Raw genomic sequence first — 24,341 nt, forward strand, 5'->3', positions numbered from 1 at the left:
TACAGTCTTGAGTCTTCTTGGGTATGACACTACAAGCTTGGCACACCTGTATTTGCAGAAGTGTCTCCCATTATTCTCTGCAGATCCTCTCAAGCTCTGTCAGGTTGGATGGGGAGCGTTGCATCACAGATATTTTTAGGTCTCTCCAGAGATGTTTAAATCTAGGCTCTGGCTGGGCCACTCAAGGACATTCAGAGACTTGTCCCGAAGCCACTCTTGCAGTATCTTGGCTGTGTGCTTAAGGTTGTGGTCCTGTTGGAAGGTGAACCTTTGCCCCAGTCTGAGGTCCTGAGCACTCTGGAGCAGGTTATCATCAAGGATCTCTCTGTATGATGCTGCCACCATCATGCTTCACCGTAGAGATGGTGCCAGGTTTCCTCCAGACGTGACGCTTGGCATTCAGGCCAAAGAGTTCAATCTTGCTTTCATCAGACCAGAGAATCTTGTTTCTCATGGTCTGAGAGTCCTTTAGGTGCCTTTTGGCAAACTCCAAGCGGACTGTCATGTGCCTTTTTTACTGAGGGGTGGATTCCGTCTGGCCACTCTACCATAAAGGCCTGATCGGTGGAGCGCTACAGAGAAGGTTGTCCATCTGGAATGTTCTCCCATCTCCACAGAGGAACTCTGGAGCTCTGTCAGAGTGACTATCGGGTTCTTGGTCAACTCCCTGACTAAGTCCCTTCTCCTCCAATTACTCCGTTTTGGCCTGGTGGCCAGCTCTAGAAGAGTCTGGGTGGTTCCAAACTTCTTCCATTTAAGAATGATGGAGGCCACTGTGCTCTTGGGGACCTTCAATGCTACACACATTTTTTTGGTACCCTTCCCCAGATCTGTGCCTCGACACAATCCTGTCTCAGAGCTGTGATGGCCCATTTTATACAGATACATTTGCATTGTATGCAATGTAACCAATCACATCCTGCAAATCACCAGCACAGGGCGACCATTTTGAATCAATTTTCACATTCACTCCTTTGGTAATGCTAACAAATCAGATCATAACTATAAAACTAGCAGAGATCCCACTCTGAAACTTTGATATGCCTCTAGAGTATATTATGTTCAACAATAATAACAACAATAACATTTGCGGGTACTATTTAATGAAACTGACAGTTGAGGACTTGTGAGGTGTCTGTTTCTCGAACTAGACACTAATGTACTTGTACTCTTGCTCAGTTGTGCACCACCGGGGCCTCCCAATCCTCTTTCTATTCTGGTTAGAGCCAGTTTGCACTGTTCTGTGAAGGGAGTAGTACACAGCGTTGTACGAGATCTTCAGTTTCTTGGCAATTTCTCGCATGGAATAGCCTTCATTTCTCAGAACAAGAATAGACTGACGAGTTTCAGAAGAAAGTTCTTTGTTTCTGGCCATTTTGACCCTGTAATCATACCCACAAATGCTGATGCTCTAGATACTCAACTAGTCTAAAGGAGGCCAGTTGTATTGCTTCTTTAAATCAGGACAACAGTTTTCAGCTGTGCTGACATAATTGCAAAAGGGTTTTCTAATGATCAATTAGCCTTTTAAAATGATAAACTTGGATTATCTAACACAACGTGCCATTGGAACACAGGAGTGATGGTTGCTGATAATGGGTCTCTGTACGCCTATGTAGATATTCCATTAAAAATCTGCCGTTTCCAGCTACAATAGTCATTTACAACATTAACAATGTCTACACTGTATTTCTGATCAATTTAATGTTATTTTAATGGACAAAAAAAATAGCTTTTCTTTCTAAAACAAGATTTTCTAAGTGACCCCAAACTTTTGTGTGTGTATGTGATACTACTCATATTACAGAGCAAGCGGTAAAACTTCATATGACACCAATGCCTCATAGCACGTTCAGAAACCCTATGGAGTCCTGGGTAAGGTCAAAGTGTCAGAAATATGCCAACTTTGATCAATTATTTCTCAATTATGCTTTTGGATACAAATGTCAAATATGTCAACAATCCTTCCTTCAAAGGACTATTCTATGGAAGACATTTTGTAAAAAGGCCCTAAATCATGGTATTTTTTTCTGAGGAATCACTCTCTATTGGTTTAGAGCTCTATGTTCCTCCTGCTTTGTTTGTGAAAAAAAAACAGGTTTCAGCTGATTGTTTAACTTGGAATTCCTCGACTACAAGGCCATGCCAGACTTCATAGGAAGAAGTTCCTGTGTGTGTTGTACTGGGTGGGTCTATATGAGAGAGATTTTGTAATCTCACTCTTTTTTAAAATTTCAAATTACATTTTTCTTTACACCTACTGTATGAGTCAATTTTGCTGACATTGCAACTACTGATGATGCCAATTGTGTGTTTGCATTACATCCAATGTTTTCTGTAAGAGGCATTGACAGGAATTTGTCTTAGCTGTCATAGTTTCCATGTGTAACGGTCCACAGATGACCTCTCTCCTCCCCCAGAGTTCTCCTCTGTCCACCCCTGTGTGCCTGCCTCTCCCCTCCCTCCTCACAGAGAAGTGTGGAATTCCCTGAGTCTGTGCCATGTATCCTTTGGGCAGTGCTAGAAAGGGATGGAGGGAGGGGAGGAAGGGAGAGATGGAAGAGTGAGTGGACACTGGTTGTTGAGATAAGAGGAGCTTCACGGTCACAGAGGGTTTGTACAGTCTACGCCAACACGCACGCACACAAACACACGCAGACATGCACACACTCACACTTTCTCTATATTACAGAAACACGCCTGGTTCCAGTCATTCATTCGCATAGGAAATGGGATGAGCGGACTAACTGCGGCCTTCCCACTCACCTCCGCTGTCTCTTTAAACAGTCTCTCAGACTGCTGGCTGAACAAGGGAGAAGAAAAAATGAGAGGAAAGGGCCTTTTCGTTTCATTCATTGTTCCTGCTAAAAATGCCCGTTGTGCTGAATGCCCCTCAATCCTGCTGTCTTATAAGGTCCCACACAGGCATCCTATTTCCCAAGTAATAATAGCCTTTGAATGACCAAAACATCACCGATAATATTTTTTTTATATTAAAATGCTCAGAATTGAAGAAATTGTACCTTCTCTCATCTCTAACTATCAGAAAGCCTGAAAGAACAGCCTGATTGGGCAGGGAGCTTGACTGGCAGCTCTTTGAAACACTCTTGTGGTCGTTGCCAGGTAACAAGGTAAACAATAGGCCATGTCATTAATGACGAGATAAACAATGGGCCACATGTCATTCTCAGCCTAAATAGTATGCCTCAACACACCTCTGCAAAATGTCAACAGTGCTGATCATGGACTGTTTGGATAGACAAACAACAGAAATACACAATTGCATTTGTAACTAACTACAGAATACAGTTCACTAATACACTTCACAATAATTAGTAAAGCCTGAGTCACCTTAGAAGCTTAGACGTAAGAGAATGTACATGAACACAGGATACAATACGTGTACTGGACAATGTATTGGTGCCTCTGTATTAGCATTATAGATGACAATATGTTCAGAATTGTATGTATCGATCAGACATTTATTTGATCATTTGCAGTAGGCCAGCATAGCTGAAATATTGATCTACATGAACATATGAGAAATAATGGTGAGATCATTTGACAGAAAGAAAAGAGCCATATACCTAATACAGGCGTCTGGCCACCCTACAGTGTGCAGGATCCATTGATTTGTACAATTTGTGACACTCATGTCCCGTCCGAATGCTTGAAAAAATATATATACAAAGTAAGAAAATCTGATATCATATCACATAAAAGTGATTTACTTAGGCTTTAGGAAATGCAACCAACTACAGACATTGATGGGGAGGAGAGGAGGATCCATGTACCCCGCTTCAATCATGCAGGCTTCAGTCACCCACTTGGCTTCAGTCGCCCCCAAGATTGAAGTGGGAGACCAATCCAGTTATGGCCTCCTTGCCAGACCTCTCACACTGGACAGACAGGGGTCCTGGGATGGACAGCTCGCACAGCTTCCCCACCTACGGCGCTGGATCAAGGGTGACTTTGTTAAAACGAGATCCAGGAGCCCATCTACGTACTGTAGCCTGTAATGTTCTTGAAAAGAGGAATGTTTGTTAAATGGGTAGTGAATTTAATTTCCTTTCATTTACTGTTATGATGCTAGCAATTTGTTGTAGTGTTGATGTAATTTTTTTGAAGTACTCAATTTGAAATATGCAATATTTGGTCGTGCACCTTTTTTTTTTCTTGTTTTGTATTTGTATTTTTTTTTGTGCCTGAAATGCTCAATTGATGCAGATTTTAAATGAATAACTGACTATGCTGGGTCTGTCTTGCCAGGCTACACAGCATATCCCCCCTGTGCCTTGGGAAAGCTGATTATGTATCACAGCATTCCTGCTGTGGCGGTTGCCTGGGAAGCTGTGCAGACAGAGTAGTGGAAAGACAAAAGGAGATGGAAAATAATAATACCATCCTCCTCCTACTCGTCATGACACAAGCTACATCCACTGTAAGACAACAACCCATACATTAGAATGGCAAAATAGAATTTGCAAGAGTAAATTACAAATACTACACACACCGCAACTCCTTTTGTGGACAACATTCCTTTGTGCCAGCTGTGTGCTTGAAGTTATAAGACTCAATGTAGGGGGCTAAGGGCTGGTAGAACAACAACCATATAGTCGGTACTATCAGGTGTGTTACAGAAAATATACCATTCACAAGTCAAAGCAGCCACAGTTGTGTTAACAGCCCCACAATCCCTCAAATGTTGTCTACCGTGTCAGACTCATCAAACTGATACATTATGGTCAGCGCTTGCTAGATCCACTGTCAATTATGGTTGAGCAGCCGTCTTCAGGATTAGCTTCCTGGCAAGACCCATTGAATGTTCTCCCCAATTTGATAAAGCAACTTCACTCGAAATGTGCACTGCTCATGCGTGACATGATCGTAATTTCGGTGCAGCCTGTCCACCTGAAATGAAAAGCAGCCACTGCTGTCAGATGTCTTTATTCTTAGGAAAATAGTGTATGGTTAATTTTACATTATGGCATGCAGTCACAAGACAGTGTGCTTGCTAGCTAACTGTCACGCCGCAGATGAAAGGCTACCAGTATCTTCGGTCGTACGTTCTACTTGAGCTACTGTAGCTGGTTTAAGGTTTGTAAACAAAGCCAAAGCAAGGCATAGGTGCATGTGGTGACAGTTTTAAGGCGGTATATTTAAATGACTTACAATAAGACGTTACCATTGCTGTACTACATTTCTGGCTTTATTTTTTTATTTTTATTTATTTCACCTTTATTTAACCAGGTAGGCTAGTTGAGAACAAGTTCTCATTTACAACTGCGAACTGGCCAAGATAAAGCAAAGCAGTTTGACACAGAGTTACACATGGAATTGTCACGGCTGTTATAAGGAGCGGACCAAGATGCAGCGTTTTCGTAGTTCCACATTTTTATTGACAGTGAAACTAAATGCCATACATAAATGAACTTGAATTACAAAAGCAACAAACCGTGACGCAGAGAGGGAAAAAACACACTTCTCAAAATATAATCACCCACAAGGACATGTGGGACAAACATCAACTTAAATATGGCCTCCAATTAGAGACAATGACAACCAGCTGCCTCTAATTGGAGGTCATGCCAAACAACAACCAACATAGAAATACAAAAACTAGAACTGAACATAGACATACAAAAACAGATAAACACCCCCTGTCACGCCCTGACCACTCTACCATAGAAAATAACAACTTACTATGGTCAGGACGTGACAGGAATAAACAAACATACAGTCAATAATATAGTAGAAAAAAAAGTCTGTTTACATTGTGTGCAAATGAGGTAAGATAAGGGAGGTAAGGCAATAAATAGGCCATGGTGGCGAATTAATTACAATATAGCAATTAAACACTGGAATGGTAGATGTGCAGAAGATGAATGTGCAAGTAGAGATACTGGGGTGTAAAGGAGCAAGATAAATAAATAACAGTATGGGGATGATGTAGTTGGATGGTCTATTTTCAGATGGGCTATGTACAGGTGCAGTGATCTTGTGAGCTGCTCTGACAGCTGGTGCTTAAAGCTAGTGAGGGAGATATGTGTCTCCAGCTTCAGTGATTTTTGCAGTTCGTTCCAGTCATTGGCAGCAGAGAACTGGAAGGAAAGGCGGCCAAAAGAGGACTTGGCTTTGGGGGTGACCAGTGAGATATACCTGCTGGAGCGCGTGCTACGGGTGGATGCTGCTATTGTGACCTGTGAGCTAAGATAAGGCGGGGCTTGACCTAGCAGAGACTTGTAAATGACCTGGAGCCAGAGGTTTGGCGACGAGTATGAAGCGAGGGCCAGCCAACGAGAGCGTACAGGTCACAGTGGTGGGTAGTATATGGGGCTTTGGTGACAAAACAGATGAGACTGTGATGGACTGCATCCAATTTGTTGACTAGAGTGTTGGAGGCTATTTTGTAAATGACAACGCCGAAGTCAAGGATCGGTAGGATGGTCAGTTTTACGAGGGTATGTTTGGCAGCATGAGTGAAGGATGCTTTGTTGCGAAATAGGAAGCCGATTCTAGATTTCATTTTGGATTGGAGATGTTTAATGTGAGTCTGGAAGGAGAGTTTACAGTCTAACCAGACACCTATGTATTTGTAGTTGTCCACATATTCTAAGTCAGAACCGTCCAGAGTAGTGATGCTGAACAGGCGGGCAGGTGCGGGCAGCGATCGGTTGAAGAGCATGCATTTAGTTTTCATTGCATTTAAGAACAGTTGGAGGCCACGGAAGGAGAGTTGTATGGCATTGAAGCTCGTCTGGAGGTTAGTTAACACAGTGTCCAAAGAAGGGCCAGAAGTATACAGAATGTTGTCGTCTGCGTAGAGGTGGAGCAGAGAATCACCAGCAGCAAGAGCGACATCATTGATGTATACAGAGAAGAGAGTCGGCCCGAGAATTGAACACCCTGGCACCCCCATAGAGACTGCCAGAGGTCCGGACAACAGGCCCTCCGATTTGACACACTGAACTCTATCAGACAAGTAGTTGGTGAACCAGGCGAGGCAATCATTTGAGAAATAAAGGCTGTTGAGTCTGCCGATAAGAATGTGGTGATTGACAGAGTCAAAAGCCTTGGCCAGGTCGATGAATACGGCTGCACAGTATTGTCTCTTATCGATGGCGGTTATGATATCGTTTAGGACCTTGAGCGTGGCTGAGGTGCACCCATGACCAGCTCTGAAACCAGATTGCATAGCGGAGAAGGTATGGTGGGATTCGAAATGGTCGGTAATCTGTTTGTTAACTTGGCTTTCGAAGACCTTAGAAAGGCAGGGTAGGATAGATATAGGTCTGTAGCAGTTTGGGTCTAGAGTGTCTCCCCCTTTGAAGAGGGGGATGACCGCGGCTGCTTTCCAATCTTTGGGAATCTCAGACGATACGAAAGAGAGGTTGAACAGGCTAGTAATAGGGGTTGCAACAATTTCGGCAGATAATTTTAGAAAGAGAGGGTCCAGATTGTCTAGCCTGGCTGATTTGTAGGGGTCCAGATTTTGCAGCTCTTTCAGAACATCAGCTATCTGGATTTGGGTGAAGGAGAAATGGGGAAGGCTTGGGCGAGTTGCTGTGGGGGGTGCAGGGCTGTTGACCGGGGTAGGGGTAGCCAGGTGGAAAGCATGGCCAGCTGTAGAAAAATGCTTATTGAAATTCTCAATTATAGTGGATTTATCGGTGGTGACTGTTTCCTAGCCTCAGTGCAGTGGGCAGCTGGGAGGAGGTGCTCTTATTCTCCATGGACGACAGTGTCCCAGAACTCTTTTGAGTTTGTGCTACAGGATGCAAATTTCTGCTTGAAAAAGCTAGCCTTAGCTTTCCTAACTGCTTGTGTATACTTGTTCCTAACTTCCCTGAAAAGTTGCATATCACGGGGGATATTCGATGCTAATGCAGAAAGCCACAGGGTGTTTTTGTGCTGGTCAAGGGCAGTCAGGTCTGGAGAGACCCAAGGGCTATATCTGTTCCTGGTTCTACATTTTTTGAATGGGGCATGCTTATTTAAGATGGTGAGGAAGGCACTTCTGAAGAATAACCAGGCATCCTCTACTGACGGGCTGAGGTCAGTATCCTTCCAGGATACCCGGGCCAGGTCGATTAGAAAGGCCTGCTCGCTGAAGTGTTTTAGAGAGCGTTTGACAGTGATGATGGGTGGTCGTTTGACCGCAGACCCATTACGGATGCAGGCAATGAGGCAGTGATCGCTGAGATCTTGGTTGAAAACAACAGAGGTGTATTTGGAGGGCAAGTTGGTTAGGATGATATCTATGAGGGTGCCCGTGTTTACAGCTTTGGGGTTGTACCTGGTAGGTTCATTGATAATTTGTGTGAGATTGAGGGCATCAAGCTTAGATTGTAGAATGGCCGGAGTGATAAGCATGTCCCAGTTTAGGTCACCTAGCAGCACGAGCTCTGAAGATAGATGGGGGGCAATCAGTTCACATATGTTGTCCAGAGCACAGCTGGGGGCAGAGGGTGGTCTATAGCAAGCGGCAACGGTGAGAGACTTGTTTCTGGAAAGGTGGGTTTTTAAAAGTAGAAGCTTGAATTGTTTGGCTACAGACCTGGATAGTAAGACAGAACTCTGCAGGCTATTTATGTGACGTTGAATAATGCCGGAAGTAAATCCTTGGTAATGGCTGCCTCCTGAATCCAAGTGTTTGACACGAGGGGCAGGGACCAGTAACTTTCTGATCAAACTTTATCTACGTACCAGCTACAGTCATTTTTCATACTTGGGTCTGAGTTGCACATGCTTATCACAACTTTGAATCAGGCCCTAAGAGAATGACAGTATGACTAGTAGGATATTGATGATAACAATAATGATTTATTGTTGTGTTGTACCATGAACAATGGGCATAGTGTACGACATGGTGTTAAGTCTATTTTCACCTCCAGGTGACAGGGGCTGCCTTCCTGCACCGAACTGTCTCATTCAATAATAGGGCATGCTTGACCCCAGCCACAATATCTCCTAAAGTAATCAAACAGAAATAGCCTCAAATGCTCTGCTGAGACGGCCTGCCTCAAGAATTACATTAAGGGTCTAAAATTTCCACCTACTGACTTACAGCACTACTGAAGGTCTAATCAGCACCCAGCGAATGACATAAGCACTAATGGCCTAATCCGTGTCGACTGAATTGAATTCAGACGTGGGTTCAAATACTACGCTACGTTAAAATATAAATCTTTAAAATCCTTTAGCTGTGCTTGACTGAACTTGGCTGGCTCAATGGAACCAATGGAATAGTCCCAAAACTATTATCCACAGAGGACCGGTATCAATACAGGCATTCGCTCCAATCTAAGCACCTGATTCAACAAATCCGCTAAAAATAGTCTTCAAGAAACTGAATTTGTTGAATCAGCAGTGTGACTGTTAAAAAAAAAATAATCATTAAAAATGTATGGCCTGCTCCACCCTGACCTAAGTGCACACATTTTCCTCTATCTGACAGTCTGAGAAAAGAGTACCTGGGGATCTGAATGAACAAGCCGCTTCTGGAAAAACACTACCATGGGAAATTGGCCTGCAGTTTTCCACGCATTCTTCACATCCATTCAAAAATGACTAGATATTGCATAATTTCACATTATGCAGACCGTTTCTTCAGTATGTGTCGGCCTATCTGAGTAAACGAATGATACAGTATGTTGACTTAACAGGCATTAGAAATTAGAGGTCGACCGATTATGATTTTTCAGCGCCGACACCAATGCCGATTATTGGAGGACCAAAAAATGCCGATACCGAGTAATCGGCCGATTTTTTTAAATTTATTTATTTATTTGTAATAATGACAATTACAACAATACTGAATGAACACTTATTTTAACTTAATATAATACATCAATAAAATCAATTTAGCCTCAAATAAATAATGAAACATTTTCAATTTGGTTTAAATAATGCAAAAACAAAGTGTTGGAGAAGAAAGTAAAAGTGCAATATGTGCCATGTAAGAAAGCTAACGTTTAAGTTCCTTGCTCAGGACATGAGAACATATGAAAGCTGGTGGTTCCTTTTAACATGAGTCTTCAATATTCCCAGGTAAGAAGTTTTAGGTTGTAGTTATTATAGGAATTATAGGACTATTTCTCTCTATACGATTTGTATTTCATATACCTTTGACTATTGGATGTTCTTATAGGCACTTTAGTTTTGCCAGTGTAACAGTATAGCTTCCGTCCCTCTCCTCGCTCCTACCTGGGCTCGAACCAGGAACACATCAACAACAGCCACCCTCGAAGCAGCATTACCCATGTAGAGGAAGGGAAACAACTACTCCAAGTCTCAGAGCGAGTGATGTTTGAAACGCTATTAGCGCGCACCCCGCTAACTAGCTAGCCATTTCACATGGGTTACACCAGCCTAATCTCGGGAGTTGATAGGCTTGAAGTCATAAACAGCGCAATGCTTGAAGCATTGCGAAGAGCTGCTGGCAAAACGCACGAAAGTGCTGTTTGAATGAATGCTTACGAGCCTGCTGGTGCCTACCATCGCTCAGTCAGACTGCTCTATCAAATCATAGACTTAATTATAACATACTAACACACAGAAATACGAGCCTTAGGTCATTAATATGGTCGAATCCGGAAACTATCACGTTTATTCTTTCAGTGAAATACGGAACCGTTCCGTATTTTATCTAACGGGTGGCATCCATAAGTCAAAATACTCCTGTTACATTGCACAACCTTCAATGTTATGTCATAATTATGTAAAATTCTGGCAAATTAGTTCGCAACGAGCCAGGCGCCCCAAACTGTTGCATATACCCTGACTCTGCATGCAATGAACGCAAGAGAAGTGACACAATTTCACCTGGTTAATATTGCCTGCTAACCTGGATTTCTTTTAGCTAAATATACAGGTTTAAAAATATATACTTCTGTGTATTGATTTTAAGAAAGGCATTGATGTTTATGGTTAGATACATTCGTGCAACGATTGTGCTTTTTTCGCAAATGCGCTTTTGTTAAATCATCCCCCGTTTGGCGAAGTCGGCTGTCTTTGTTAGGAAGAAATAGTCTTCACACAGTTCGCAATGAGCCAGGCTGCCCAAACTGCTGCATATACCCTGACTCTGTTGCAAGAGAAGTGACACATTTTCCCTAGTTAAAAGAAATTCATGTTAGCAGGCGATATTAACTAAATATGCAGGTTTAAAAATATATACTTGTGTATTGATTTTAAGAAAGGCATTAATGTTTATGGTTAGGTACACGTTGGCGCAACGTGTACCTAAGCGATTATATGCAACGCAGGACAGGCTAGATAAACTAGTAATATCATCAACCATGTGTAGTTAACTAGTAATTATAATTGATTGTTTTTTATAAGATAAGTTTAATGCTAGCTAGCAACTTACCTTGGCTTCTTACTGCATTCGCGTAACAGGCAGGCTCCTCGTGGAGTGCAATGTAAAGCAGGTGGTTAGAGCGTTGGACTAGTTAACCGTAAGGTTGCAAGATTGAATCCCCGAGCTGACAAGGTAAAAATCTGTCGTTCTGCCCCTGAACAAGGCAGTTAACCCACCGTTCCTAGGCCGTCATTGAAAATAAGAATGTGTTCTTAACTGACTTGCCTAGTTAAATAAAGGTGTGTAAAAAAAAAATATATATATATATATATATATTTTTAAATCGGCCAAATCGGTGTCAAATACCGATTTCCGATTGTTATGAAAACTTGAAAGCGGCCCTAATTAATCGGCCATTCCGATTAATCGGTCGACCTCTATTACAAATGTGGCAGATACATTATGTACACACAATAATTAGCCTTTACCTTCCCAATGTTGGTTACAGAGAGATTTAAATGACACTTTATCATTTGCATTGTGAACCTAGATGACAGGTTATGGAGCAATTGCTGATGCAAATGGACAGTGCCTTCAGAAAGTATTCACACCCTTTGACTTTTTCCACATTTTGTTGTGTTACAGCCTGAATATAAAAATTATTACATTTAGATTTGTTTGTCACTGACCTACACACGATACCTCTTAATGTCAAAGTCGAGTTATCTTTTTAGACATTTTTACAAATTAAAAAATGTAAAGTATTCAACCCCTTTGTTATGGCAAGCCTAAATAAGTTCAGGAGTACAAATGCGCTTAACAAGCCAAATAAATCAGTTGCATGGACTCTGTGTGCTGTAATAGCGTTTAACATCATTTTTGAATGACTATCTCATCTCTGTACCCCACACATACAATTATCTCAAATCAAATTATTGCATTAGGCGCATGTGACAAATAAAGTTTGATTTGATATCTGTAAGGTCCCTCAGTCAAGCAGTACATTTCAAACACAGTTTAAACCACAAAGACTAGGGAGGTTTTCCAATGCCTCGCAAAGAAGGGCACCTATTGGGTAAACATAAAAAAGCATACATTGAATATCCCTTTGAGCATGCTGAAGTTATTAATTACACTTTGGCTGGTGTATCAATACACCCAGTCACTGGAAAGATACAGACATCCTTCCTAACTCAGTTGCTAGAGAGGAAGGAACGCTCAGGGATTTCACCATGAGGCCAATAGTGACTTTAAAACAGTTACAGACTTTAATGGCTGTGATAGGAGAAAACTGAGGATGGATAAACAACATTGTAAATATTCCACAATACTACTCTAATTGACAGAGTGAAAAGATGGAAAGCCTGTACAGAATACATTTCTTTCCAAAGTATACATCCTGTTTGCAACAAGGCACTAAAGTAATACTGCAAAAAATGTGCCAAAGCAATTCACTTTTTGTCCTGAATACAAAGTGTTATGTTTCTGGCAAATCTCTTCATATTTTCAAGCATAGTGGTGGCTGCATCATGTTATGGGTATGGCTGTAATTGTTAAGAACTGGGGAGTTTTTCAGGATAAAAAAGAGCTAAGCATAGGCAAAATCCTAGAGGAAAACCTGGTTCAGTCTTCTTTCCACTAGACACTGGGAGATTAATTCACCTTTCACCAGGACAATAACTTAAATCACAAGGCCAAATCTACACTGGAGTTGCTTACCAAGAAGACAGTGAATGTTCCTGAGTGGCCGAGTTACAGTTTTGACTTAAATCTACTTGAAAATCTATGGCAAGACCTGAAAATGATTGTCTAGCAATGATCAACAACCAATGTGTAACGGTTGTCGTCTGGAAAGGAGGACCAAAACGCAGCGGGTTGTATACTCATCTTCTTTTAATAGGCGAAAGAAGGAAAACCAAACAAACACGTATACAAAAATAACAAAAAATGATGAACGACGAAAATACAGTCTTGTCAGGCATCGACACGCAAAACAAGAGACAATCTCCCACAAACACTAAACCAAACACATACCCATATATAGGACTCACAATCAGAGGCAACGAGAAAACACCTGCCTCCAATTGAGAGTCCAACCCCAATAAACCAGACATAGAAATACAAAAGACCAGACACCACATAGAACATTACCCAAAAACCTGGAAATAATAAATCAAACGCCCTACTAAATAAACCACCACCCCGAACCACATAAAACAAATACCCTCTGCCACGTCCTGACCAAACTACAATAACAAATAACCCTTATACTGGTCAGGACGTGACACAATGTGACAGAGCTTGAATAATCTTTTAAAGAATAATGTGCAAATGTTGCACAATCCAGGTATGGAAAGCTCTTAGAGACTTACCCAGAATGACTCACAGCTGTAACCACTGCCAAAGTATCCACTCAGGGTTGTGAATACTTACGTAAATGGGATATTTCTGTATTTCAATAAATAATTTTCAATAAATTTGGAAAAAATTCTACAAACATGTTTTGACGTTGTCATTACGGGGTATTGTGTGTAAAAAAAAATATATTTAATCAATTTTGAATTCAGCCTGTAACACAACAAAATGTGGAATAAGTCAAGGGGTATGAATACTTTCTGAAGACACTAACTATATGTAGTATGTGTGTAGGATCTTAATTTGAGCCAGTTTGCTAGAGCAGGAAAATAATCATGCAGCAACAGGAAATGTGAATTATTATGTGAATTATAATTAATGGAGATTTTTGTAGGGGTTAATACATTTTTTTGTAAGGGAAATCAAGTCGGTGGGAATTACAAACTTCAGAAGCCTTTTTAAACCTCAAAAATACACTACAAGTTTTACATTTCCTGCATTGCATGAAAGTCCTTCTGCAACAGGTTGATCAAATTAAGATCCTACATCTGTATGTATTAAAGCGAGCCTATTCCATTGGTGGTAGACACTTATTACGAGGAAAGCGCATGATAGCCATTAGCCACCCCTCATTAACTCAATAATAGAGTTAATGTGCATTCCATCTCTACAACATTCTCCTACTATAACAGGGTTTCCTGATCCTTAGGGTATTACATACTGTGACCGGTCAGCTGACACCAATTTAATCAGTTCACAAGTGCTAATCTTACTGAAGTTGAATCGGTGGGTATTCTAAGCTGAAAAGGGCAGATAGCTTGTATGTCTCTGGTACAATAAAGTAAAGGGGAAACACTGTCAATCACAGCTTAAGTATTTGAAAGACAAGTCTTTCTGATGCAGTGTGCACAGTGTAGGAAGGTTGTTGTAGGGATAAGTGTTTTAGCATAAAACAATCACATTGAGGCACTAATATACTGTAAATATGCTGTGGGCTGATAACTCAAACCGTATCCCCCTTGATTCTAGTTAATGAAAAGCGTGAAAATCTCAGCGGTAGGCAGGAGGCTGCATTTGGAGCAGCAGAAGCACATGGTTCAGATAATTGGCCAACATATTTATCCCCAGTGTTCCCCTCTCAAGGCCAGAGAACTTGGACTTTCTGTTGTTTACCCTTTTCCAAATGACCGGCCACCCTGTTCTCTGTGCTTTGCCGTTTAACCCTAAGCACTCTCGTCTCTCTCTCTGTCCCTCTCTCTCTCTTTCGCCTTAACTTCTTCATCTGTATCACTCACTCAGCTCTTTTTCCAGTCCCCCCACCACACACATCCAGTAAGTCATATTTCATCCTATCATTCTTTTGACTCTACTTTCTCTATCTCCCCCCCCCCCCCCAGTCGACGCTTTTCTCTCATTATTGTGTCTACTGTGGGAACATGGTATCGTCAAAAATAGAGGGTGTTACCAATTCTGAATCCCTTTCTAGAGTTTTACCGTCTGTAGAATTGTAGGGTTTTGCTTGACTAGCTTGGGTGCCAGTCTGTTTTGGCTTTAGCTAACTAGTCATTCTCTTACCTTGGCATGCATGAACACACATGAACGTTGGTCCTTTCCTGCAAGAGGAGGCAACTTGGCACTTGTTTGCACATCCCTCACCTCAAGTGTGGGTCATCATTCACAATCAATAAGTGTAAAATAACAAGGCATCAGTATTGGTGTCTATGCTCTAAATCTCTACAGTCAGACCCTACGACGGATAACACATGTACATTAGCAACTTGACATATCACTTTAGAATGCAGAACATCACTTTGTGTGCATTCATGGAAGTCCGACATATGTCGGTCAAACAAACCTTTTTGGGTGGGAAATCGATAGATTTGCTAGGGACGAATCAATGAGATTTACAGGAGATTATTAACATTGACGCCCACCACTTAGTGTCGCAAGTGCATTATCGATTCTGATGTAGAGCAGCCGTTCAAAAGTGTTTGTCCTGTCCTCCCACATCAAGCACGAGTCAAGTGACCCATCTATCACTTGTTATGTACACTATGTCTTGTTTAACAGATGCCTGGTATTCCGACATTAGGATGTGCGCTATGGCAGATCAAGGATGTTTGAGTTGGGATTTGCTGTAAATTACGCTAGACCTCACTGAAAACCGGACCCTCGTTCAAAGGTGAAATCCATCAAAACTTAACACTGAACTGAGCCAGAGGCAGGTGACCCTGATGTTTCAACATGTCATGGCAATGAGGATTTAAAAAAAAACAAGCCTTGTTTGTCAAAGCAGGGAGGAAGATTCAAATTGGAGGAAAGAAAAATCAACATAATTGTTTAGATCTTCAAACATATTACCCACTTGGCACAGATGTCAATTCAACGTCTATTCCACATTGGTTCAACGAAATTACGTGGAAACAACGTTGATTCAACCAGTGTGTGTCCAGTGGGTAGAGACGTTAGAGACATATTAGAGACGCAACATATAGTCATGTCACACGTCCAGTAAGTCTCACAACTGGATTCACTCTGTCACAGATTCATTGTCATATATTTCATCCTGTCATTCTTTTGACTCTATTTTGGATGTATTTCCTGTCTTTTGTGAATGAGAAGGAGTGGTACACTACGCGATAACAATCTTAGATCCGGATTAATTCGAAGCATTGGGTCTAGGTGGAATCTTTCACACCAAAAAAAACTGCCATCTGCAATCTGACACCTGAGCTGAAACCACAGGAGGAGTTGTCACTCTGAAAGAAAAGGAGAAGGGCTTTTTTGCTTCTTATCTCAATAGGATCACGAAAATTCTTCCTCTCTCCCAGGTGAATGTCTCGCATTTCATCACCATGACTGACTGGTCTGAAAACTTTACATATGAAAAGAACACCACATAAGAAGAATCAACCCAGTGACAGGAAGTTGTTTTTTCAGCCCCCAATCCGGAATTTCGCAACCCTTTGGACTGGAGAATTTCAGTTAAGGTCTCCCTGTCTCTCACAGCGTATGTAGCGAGAGACAATAATATTATTCACTGAGCCGTCCCCCTTTAAGTCCAAGAATGTTGCCAAGAAAGACAGAAATGTGTAACAGCAGCTTTATATTGAATTTGAGCAAATTACATTAAGGCTGCTTTAAATTAGATAGTGCAGTTAACAAGGAGGTGGCACATGTGTAGTATCTATAGAAACACTTAAGTGCCTCAGATTAAATAAAATAGCATAATGGTTTGTTTGTCAGTGTGTTTTCTAGGGGTTATTGGAGAGTTAACGTTGCGGTCATTGCTTAAAATTCATATGACTTATATTACATCTAAAAAAGGGCCATATATTGAAAGTGTGTTGGCGTATATCTTAGTTAAACCTGTTTTGACACTGATAGGACTGAGACAACTTGAAGAGAACAACTGTCTAGCACCAGGTTTGAGATAGTATACTTGAAACTCAAGACAAGAGAGAATCTCTACTCCAGGGGTGGCCAACACTTCCTAGAGAGCTACTGGATAGGCAGGTTATTGATCCAGCCCTGCCCTAACACACCAGTATCAGCTCTTTATCGAGACCTAAAGAGCAGCTGATTAGTAAAAATCAGGAGTGTAGGGCAGGTCTGGAACAAAAGCCTGCACACCCAGCAGCTCTCCATGAGGAGGGTTGACCACTACTGTTCTACTTCAACACACCAATTGCTGTAGTTATTTCTGGACATAAGGACAACATGAAAAAAAAGTGAACCTAAGCCTGACCATGGTCTCTTTAAACAGTTTATTTACAGCTATTTCTCCTGGGATTTGGTGGTATTTTTTCCAGCCAAAACTAATCCAGCCTGGTCTGTCCCATAAATTACTTTTATGATTTGCTAAATGAAAATAAGGGGATTAAGCCCAGGGGGAAACAGAAATCTGTAAGTCTGCTCATGTAAAAATAGATACTAGAGATTTGGTCATTTCCATGTAAAAGGACCCATGAGCACTAACGTGAAGTTCACAGGATCATGTCATGTAAAAATGGGTGTCAAATGAAAGTGTCAATATATATCTTTTTTAATTAAGGCATATTTATATTTTCAACCATTTCCCATCACAAAAATGAGGAATAAGCAAAGGCTTTGATTTCTGGTCAAACATGGAAAAGGGGTCTTAAAAGGTATTAGAAACACATCAAAACACAATACTGTTGCAAAATCCCTGCCAACTAATTTCATCATGTACTTTTTGATATTTTTTTCTGCCTTCTGTAAGTTTTTCAGAAACATTGCATTCTGCCTTGAAATTCCGTTACCTAATGAGGGACGATAATGAAAGTTCACAGATGTAACAAGTAAAGGTAGACCTATCAATTAGTTATACTCGACTGTACTATACTGAACTCTACTGTTCTCTACTGTACTGTATTGTAAAGGCAATGTGTCATGTCATAGCTGACACCATTGTTTCTGCAGACTTCATTGAATCTTAATTCAGAGCAGATATTTAACATTGTTTTTGGAAAACTTGGGCACATAAAAAAACGGAGGATTTTTTTTTTTTACTAAACTTTGCATCTTCACATTTCTTCCAGTAAATGTGTTTTTGTAAAACAAAATGTGTAGATTGTTACAAGTAGTCCTTGTGTATAGAGTAGTATGGTTTGCTAAACTTTGAAATCAATGGTTTTTGTTTGGCATACATTTTAAGTGAGATTCCATTACCTTGGAATTGCCAGTTTACCTATACCTACAGTATCTAGAAGTGTTTGCACCAGCTGCAAAGTTTGCACTTGTTTTTGTTAAGTTGGGAATAAAACACAAAGAAAAAAGCTAAATCATAAAACTCTTAATTTAAACTTGACCTTGCATTAAACCTTCTTTCACCCTTGTTTTATCTTTATGTTCATAAAAAAAAGTATTCCCTCATATACTTGCCAAAAATGTTGCTTGCCAGAATTTTTCAAGCTAAATAAGTCCATTACAATTCAGCCAACAGAGCAGCTGTGATTTGTGAGATATGATGTTATTGGACTAACACCGATAAGTGTTACAGAGTGGACACAAGTGACCTCCCCCTGGGTGATATAATGGGATATTCAGGCCTAAAATCAATGGAGCATTATTTACTCTCCACACACTCAATAACAGATGATGCCTAAATGGCTAACAAGTGCTGTATTGACATTGTTCTTGAATCATATGTGGCATCACGTGTCAAATGTTAAAGTGTTCAAATTGATTTGTAATTCATTTCTAGCAAATACTGATTTATGGTTAATTCTCAAAAGGTTCGATTAGCCTAGTGAAAACGGTATTTTGAAAACAGCAATGAGAAAGCTGCCCTCCTTGGTTGGAGAGGACATATAATTCGGGGAATAGCCGATATATGCTTGAGAGGCCAGCATTTTGACAGACTCTGGAGCCAAATGCCAAGGCTGGACAGTGTCCTTGTCGTACCATAGACATAGCTGATTAGAACTAATGCCGTAGACATAGCCACGGAGCTATTTAGGCAGATTAGTAAAATATATGCGGAACAACACTAAGTCAATAAAATCCCAGTCATGATAGAAGAAAAACAAATCTCAAAGTTAGTTGTTTACCAGCTTGGATGCTGCTCACTTTAGTGTCATATATCTGGAACTTCTTGTTGTAACGCCTGATGGCAGGTGGTTTAAGGTTCCACTAGTGAAACGGACACTGTGTTCTTTAGACAGGGGTCTAAAGAACATATAAAAGATTGAACAACTAAAAAGGTAGTAAAGGCATGGTCTGGTCATCCAACCAACTGAACACGTTTCCAAAATCAGAATAATTGTGATATCAAAACAAAATATTCAAAATATTCAATCAGTTCCTTTCTTCCAAGAAACGGGGAGTTGTTTGGCATTTTACCAACTTCTTTTCAACGTACATTGATACTTACTTTTAACATTTGAAACAGAGGTGTTAAAAGCATTCCAGGTAGGGTTAGAGTGCACAGGTTGATGGGTAAAACACTCTCATAAATGGAGCCTAGGGAAATTCCACCCAGAACTTGACTCCACATGTTTCTAGAAAGAAAGAAATGTTTCCATTTCTCAAATAGATTGCTTCCGTTAAAAAAATGTGTGTTACCTTTGTGTTGTTCTCTTTGCTTCTTAATACGCAAAGGCAGCACGAGCCAAGAGTTTACCGTGTCGGCATTGCAATTCAAATTGAGATACCGCATAAACCAGACACAAAGAAAGGACATACAGACAGAATATGTAGAAGATTTCCACTTGAAGACCTTATGATAATTTATTCTGAGTTCCACCGTACCTTCTTTGAGTTGATACAAAAAAAGTATTTCTTCATGCACCTGGTACTCTATGGTGCTTCTACTATAAAATCCTTCAGTCATGTGTGTGCCCTATACCTGTCTGGTTTGCTGTTGTTGTTCTTTCCCACTACACCAAGTGAGACCTTTTAGTGAGCCATCATTTAGCAGACACTCGTAATGTGTATAGGCCAGATGAGCCTTGTGTGGCTGGCTGGTTTGACTGTTTTTACAACACATGCAGTCTGTTAGAGGCCACAGGCAGGGTATTACTAGGTAAATTCACAGGGTTCAGAGTGGCAAATGCTTTAGTTGTCCTCTGTCAACAGACTCTCAAAGAGGAAAACTTGTCAGAGGCTAAAACACAGGGCTGGTCATTAGACTGATGCCACAAATTGAGTTTGATGGACTTATCGTGCACACCTAACTAGTCCTATAAGTGCCTAGTGGAGTGAAGGGCAGAGCTACTTTTCAGGACAACAAATCTGTTTTATTTCCCTCTTTTGCTTTTCTTTGCATTGAAAGAGGACACCATTCTACTGAGAGTATAATCTCAATGCTACGGCTATCTGGTAAGGTCTATTACTATCCATGAACAATAATAATAATAATACACTGGCATCTCTTCAGCTAAGTATGTCAAACCAGGAATAACATGCTTCCGACAAATGGGAGGCGAAAAAGCTTTCTCCTCAAATGCATTGAAATAATATGTAACAGCTGCACAACAAAACAAAACCCATGATGGACCCTTGACACAATGAAATTACCCTGAAATGCAGACGGCTGCAATTGAGAACCTGGCAAGAGCTTTAGAGAACAATAGCATCCATTGAATCAAAACAGCAGCAAACGTCACTGAACCACTGTCATATGAGGTCATTACATTCACCAATTTAAGATGGGTCTTCCAATCAAATTAGCTATTTACTTGCATTAAATAATTGCGTTCATGTTATCAAGAACCTTGTTACGTTGTTATTAACACTCAGTTATTGAATTCTTTAAGACATTGAGGATCACAATTATACTGATAAACCAATGATACTTGTTATTTTCAGTGCTAATTCCGTATGTATTTTTAGAAGTCTGTGTTATAGTGGAAACAGAGGGAACATGTCTAAGAAGTCAATTATGACAAATGAATTCAATTCAAACAATCAATTCAAACAATGTACTGAAGATGAACACTAATTGCCATAGACACAAACCAGGATAATTGGGGTGTGAGCCTTAAGCAAGGGTCCTTCCAGGAGGTTCCTTTTGTTCAAGCTGTTGTGTGAGGCCAGTCAAAGAAAAGGAACAGTCAGCTATTCTTACTCAAAGATGAACAATAACTCAATTATTGTCTCTAATGATGACGTCTGTTAATTACAGAAACAAAATATAAGAAAATCACGTCAGCATTTTATAGTTGAATTTCCATCCATTTTAGTAGGCTACCCAAAAAGAAAAAAAATCATTCTTCATCGTAAATGATCAAAAATGTCAGACTTTATAGTGGCTCACTGTAGAAGGTAGTGAATGAAAAAAGGGAATACACATTATAACCACCAATTCCAATTCACCTACATCTAATACGACTGAATTCATCTGGCAAGCAGAATATGTTCTTTCCTCTATATCACAGTTTATAAAGGAAACGACTGCTAAATATGTCTAGTATTATCATTTTTTAACCAGAGACACTGTCTGACTGCACTATAAATCGAGAAATGTAGAGCAGAATAAAATAGATACCAGAATTGTCCATCCATTTTGGTTAGAATGGAAATGTGTACTTGGCTTTTGCCCAACAACCCCAGTCAAACGCCTAACCAGACCAGACACTTCCACAATCTGCTAACAATCTGGTGTGTTTTCAAACTAGCGGGAGTCCCAGACAGCTAGCACTCTGGCCAGATCAGAGGGTCTCCTACTGCAGGTGGTTGTCCACAGAGGAGCTAGGGGGACAAGGGGCAGTCCCTGCTCCATGGGGGACCCCGTCTGTCATCACCACCATCTGGACTGGAGACCCACTTTGGCACAACACAGGACCAGATTTGGTCTCCTCTTTCCCAGTGGTGGCTAATGTGCCAAGACAGTTTAGACATGGAACAGGCAATGGACAGTCTCAGAGCAGTCCTGGAACTCCTTGTGGGTTAATTAGGTACAAATAAACTATAGACTATTGCATTTCATTTGAAGTTTGATGTCTAATGTTTAATGTGTAAGGAGTGATGATGCAGCTTTAGTTTAGGCCTATAGTCATAGTGTTTCTATTCAGAAAATGAAATGTATTATTTTGGTTAGAAATAGCCTTAAAACAGTAACGCAGTGACAGGAACAAACATTGCAGAGCTCTATGAAGCAGGTGTTCAGAAAAGTAGGCTAAATAGCTCTCAATGGTAGGCTACTAATTTGCATTTTTAAAGTTTAAAGTTTATATAAGTTTATTAGCCTACTGCCTTTGTCTACTGATCCATAGAGATTGAAATCATGTGACACGTCTTCGGAATTAGGCTACATGATGTGTATGTCTCCTTTACCAAAAAAATGTTTGGCAGACTTTTCCCCTGAACAACAAACAGGTTTCTGTGTAATATCCAATAGAAGAAGCATTGTCATTTATAATTCCGTTTCCGTGTCAATCATTTCGTTTAGGTAAGTAGCCTAGGCTAACCTAGTACTAATTCCCATATTTTACCAAATTCCCCACAAGCAAAGTCGGTCTCACACCTACCTTTCTTGTGCGCTGTCAGTGTCACGCAGCAGCCCATGCAGAACATAGCAGCAATAACTATTCCAGTTTCAGGTCGCATTGTTTCCAAAATGTGTTATATTCAATGAAATTAGAGGAGAAACTTATCCATAGTCTTGGGCGAACCCCTTTATGTGATGTATCTACCCCCGCTTTACGTCCAGGGGAGGTAAAAGGTGTAGTCTATTTGGGTGGGACTTCGTTGAACTGGCACTCTCTCTTTTCCCGGTGATTGGTCCTCTTCTGTCTCTAGTATTGCAGTCAGAGCAACTTTCAATTGTTTTGACGTCATTTGGAAGGAGTATCGTTCGAAAGCAAAGCAGTCAAGTGCAAAGTTATATCAAGCATGGTCTTTCACAAGCATAGGCCATTGCATACGTTTATCTCAAATAGTCCTATCCCTGGCTGAAATAACATTTTATTAGGTTGATATGTTCATATTGCAAGTAGGCTACATGCCTAGGCTTCTTATTGCAAGCTATTGTCTAAACAGGGGTGTATTCAACCTAGGGTCCGCGGAGGTATTGCAGGGGGTCTGCCCCCCCAAGAACAACAAAAAATGTTGAAGAAAAAATAAGTACAAAATAAATACATTATTTAACTGTTTTTATGAATATTGCCAGCAACAACAGAATAAACACATTTTGAATTACATAGGCTACCTACAGTAGAAAAGAGGATAATATCTTCTTTCTATTGTCAACTTTATTTTTCAAACTCCTAATATTGCGAAAATTGCACTCATTAGAGATAATTACACTCACTGGAGCAGGGTATGTGAGCTCCCACTCATCGCTCCACGTCTTTGCGCACCGCTCCAGTGCTCAACCTCCTTTCCCCACTCCACTAAAAATCGCTTGAGTGCTCATAGAAAAAATCAACTGCTGCTCCAAATTTGTTCCATTCATTTCTTGTTTAAAAGATCATTTAACAAACACCCCATTCTACCTTTGTGTCTATGTACCATTTGGTTTGGAAGTAGGCTATCGTAAGAAACGTCAACATTTCAACATGGACCTACCAGATGATATGCGGCCACTGTGGCCACTTTGAAATTACAGACTTTATTTTCCCTTATGAAAAATGTATCAACCCCTACAAAAATGTCAATTAATTATAATCCAAATAATAATTCACATTTCCATCTGTAGGTGGTTAGTAGTACAGGGTTTCAGGTTTTCGGGAAAATTTGACCAGGAACATTTTAATTTACCAGACATTTGAAAAACTTACCGGACATGCATTCAAATCCGACTTGGCGAAGCCAGCGCCATTAATAAATGAGTGATGTTGACCAAATGAGCCCCATTTACATGTCCTTAAAAACAGCCTATAACAAATTACAAAAACACTATTCCTTGTGTTTTGATGTGTAGTATACACAAAACTTTATAGTCTATTATTTTTTTAATCGTTTTTCCTAAAACAATATTCGTCCACCTCACGGTTCAGCTGTCGGTGATTTGAGCACTAAATGAATGAGGGCATTGCATGCAAAGGCCTATAGGCTTTGGAGTCCACTGCATGATATTAATGTAAAAAAAAAAAGATATATATATAAAAGGAAGAGAAGCTTAGGCCCAGCTGCAGAGAGAAATAGAGAGAGATAGAGATATGCCAGTGGCATGCTATGACACCGACATAAATTGCCTTATGTCAGATGGCTACTGTGT

The 24,341-nt window shown here is 40.5% G+C and overlaps 1 protein-coding gene across 1 annotated transcript in view; it reads right to left on the reverse strand.

The window, feature by feature from the left end:
- The window catches only part of LOC106590362 (melanoma receptor tyrosine-protein kinase), a 51,307-nt gene extending 28,405 nt beyond the window's left edge, over positions 1 to 22,902 (reverse strand). The window contains exon 1 of the mRNA XM_014181301.3: positions 22,651 to 22,902. Within this exon, the coding sequence (XP_014036776.1) occupies positions 22,651 to 22,729 (79 nt within the window). The 5' untranslated portion in view covers positions 22,730 to 22,902. The remainder of the gene's footprint in view (positions 1 to 22,650) is intronic.
- Between the last annotated feature and the right edge of the window lie 1,439 nt (positions 22,903 to 24,341).

Source organism: Salmo salar, chromosome 29, assembly GCF_965601325.2.
Source record: "Salmo salar chromosome 29, fSalSal1, whole genome shotgun sequence".
Taxonomy (NCBI): domain Eukaryota; kingdom Metazoa; phylum Chordata; class Actinopteri; order Salmoniformes; family Salmonidae; genus Salmo; species Salmo salar.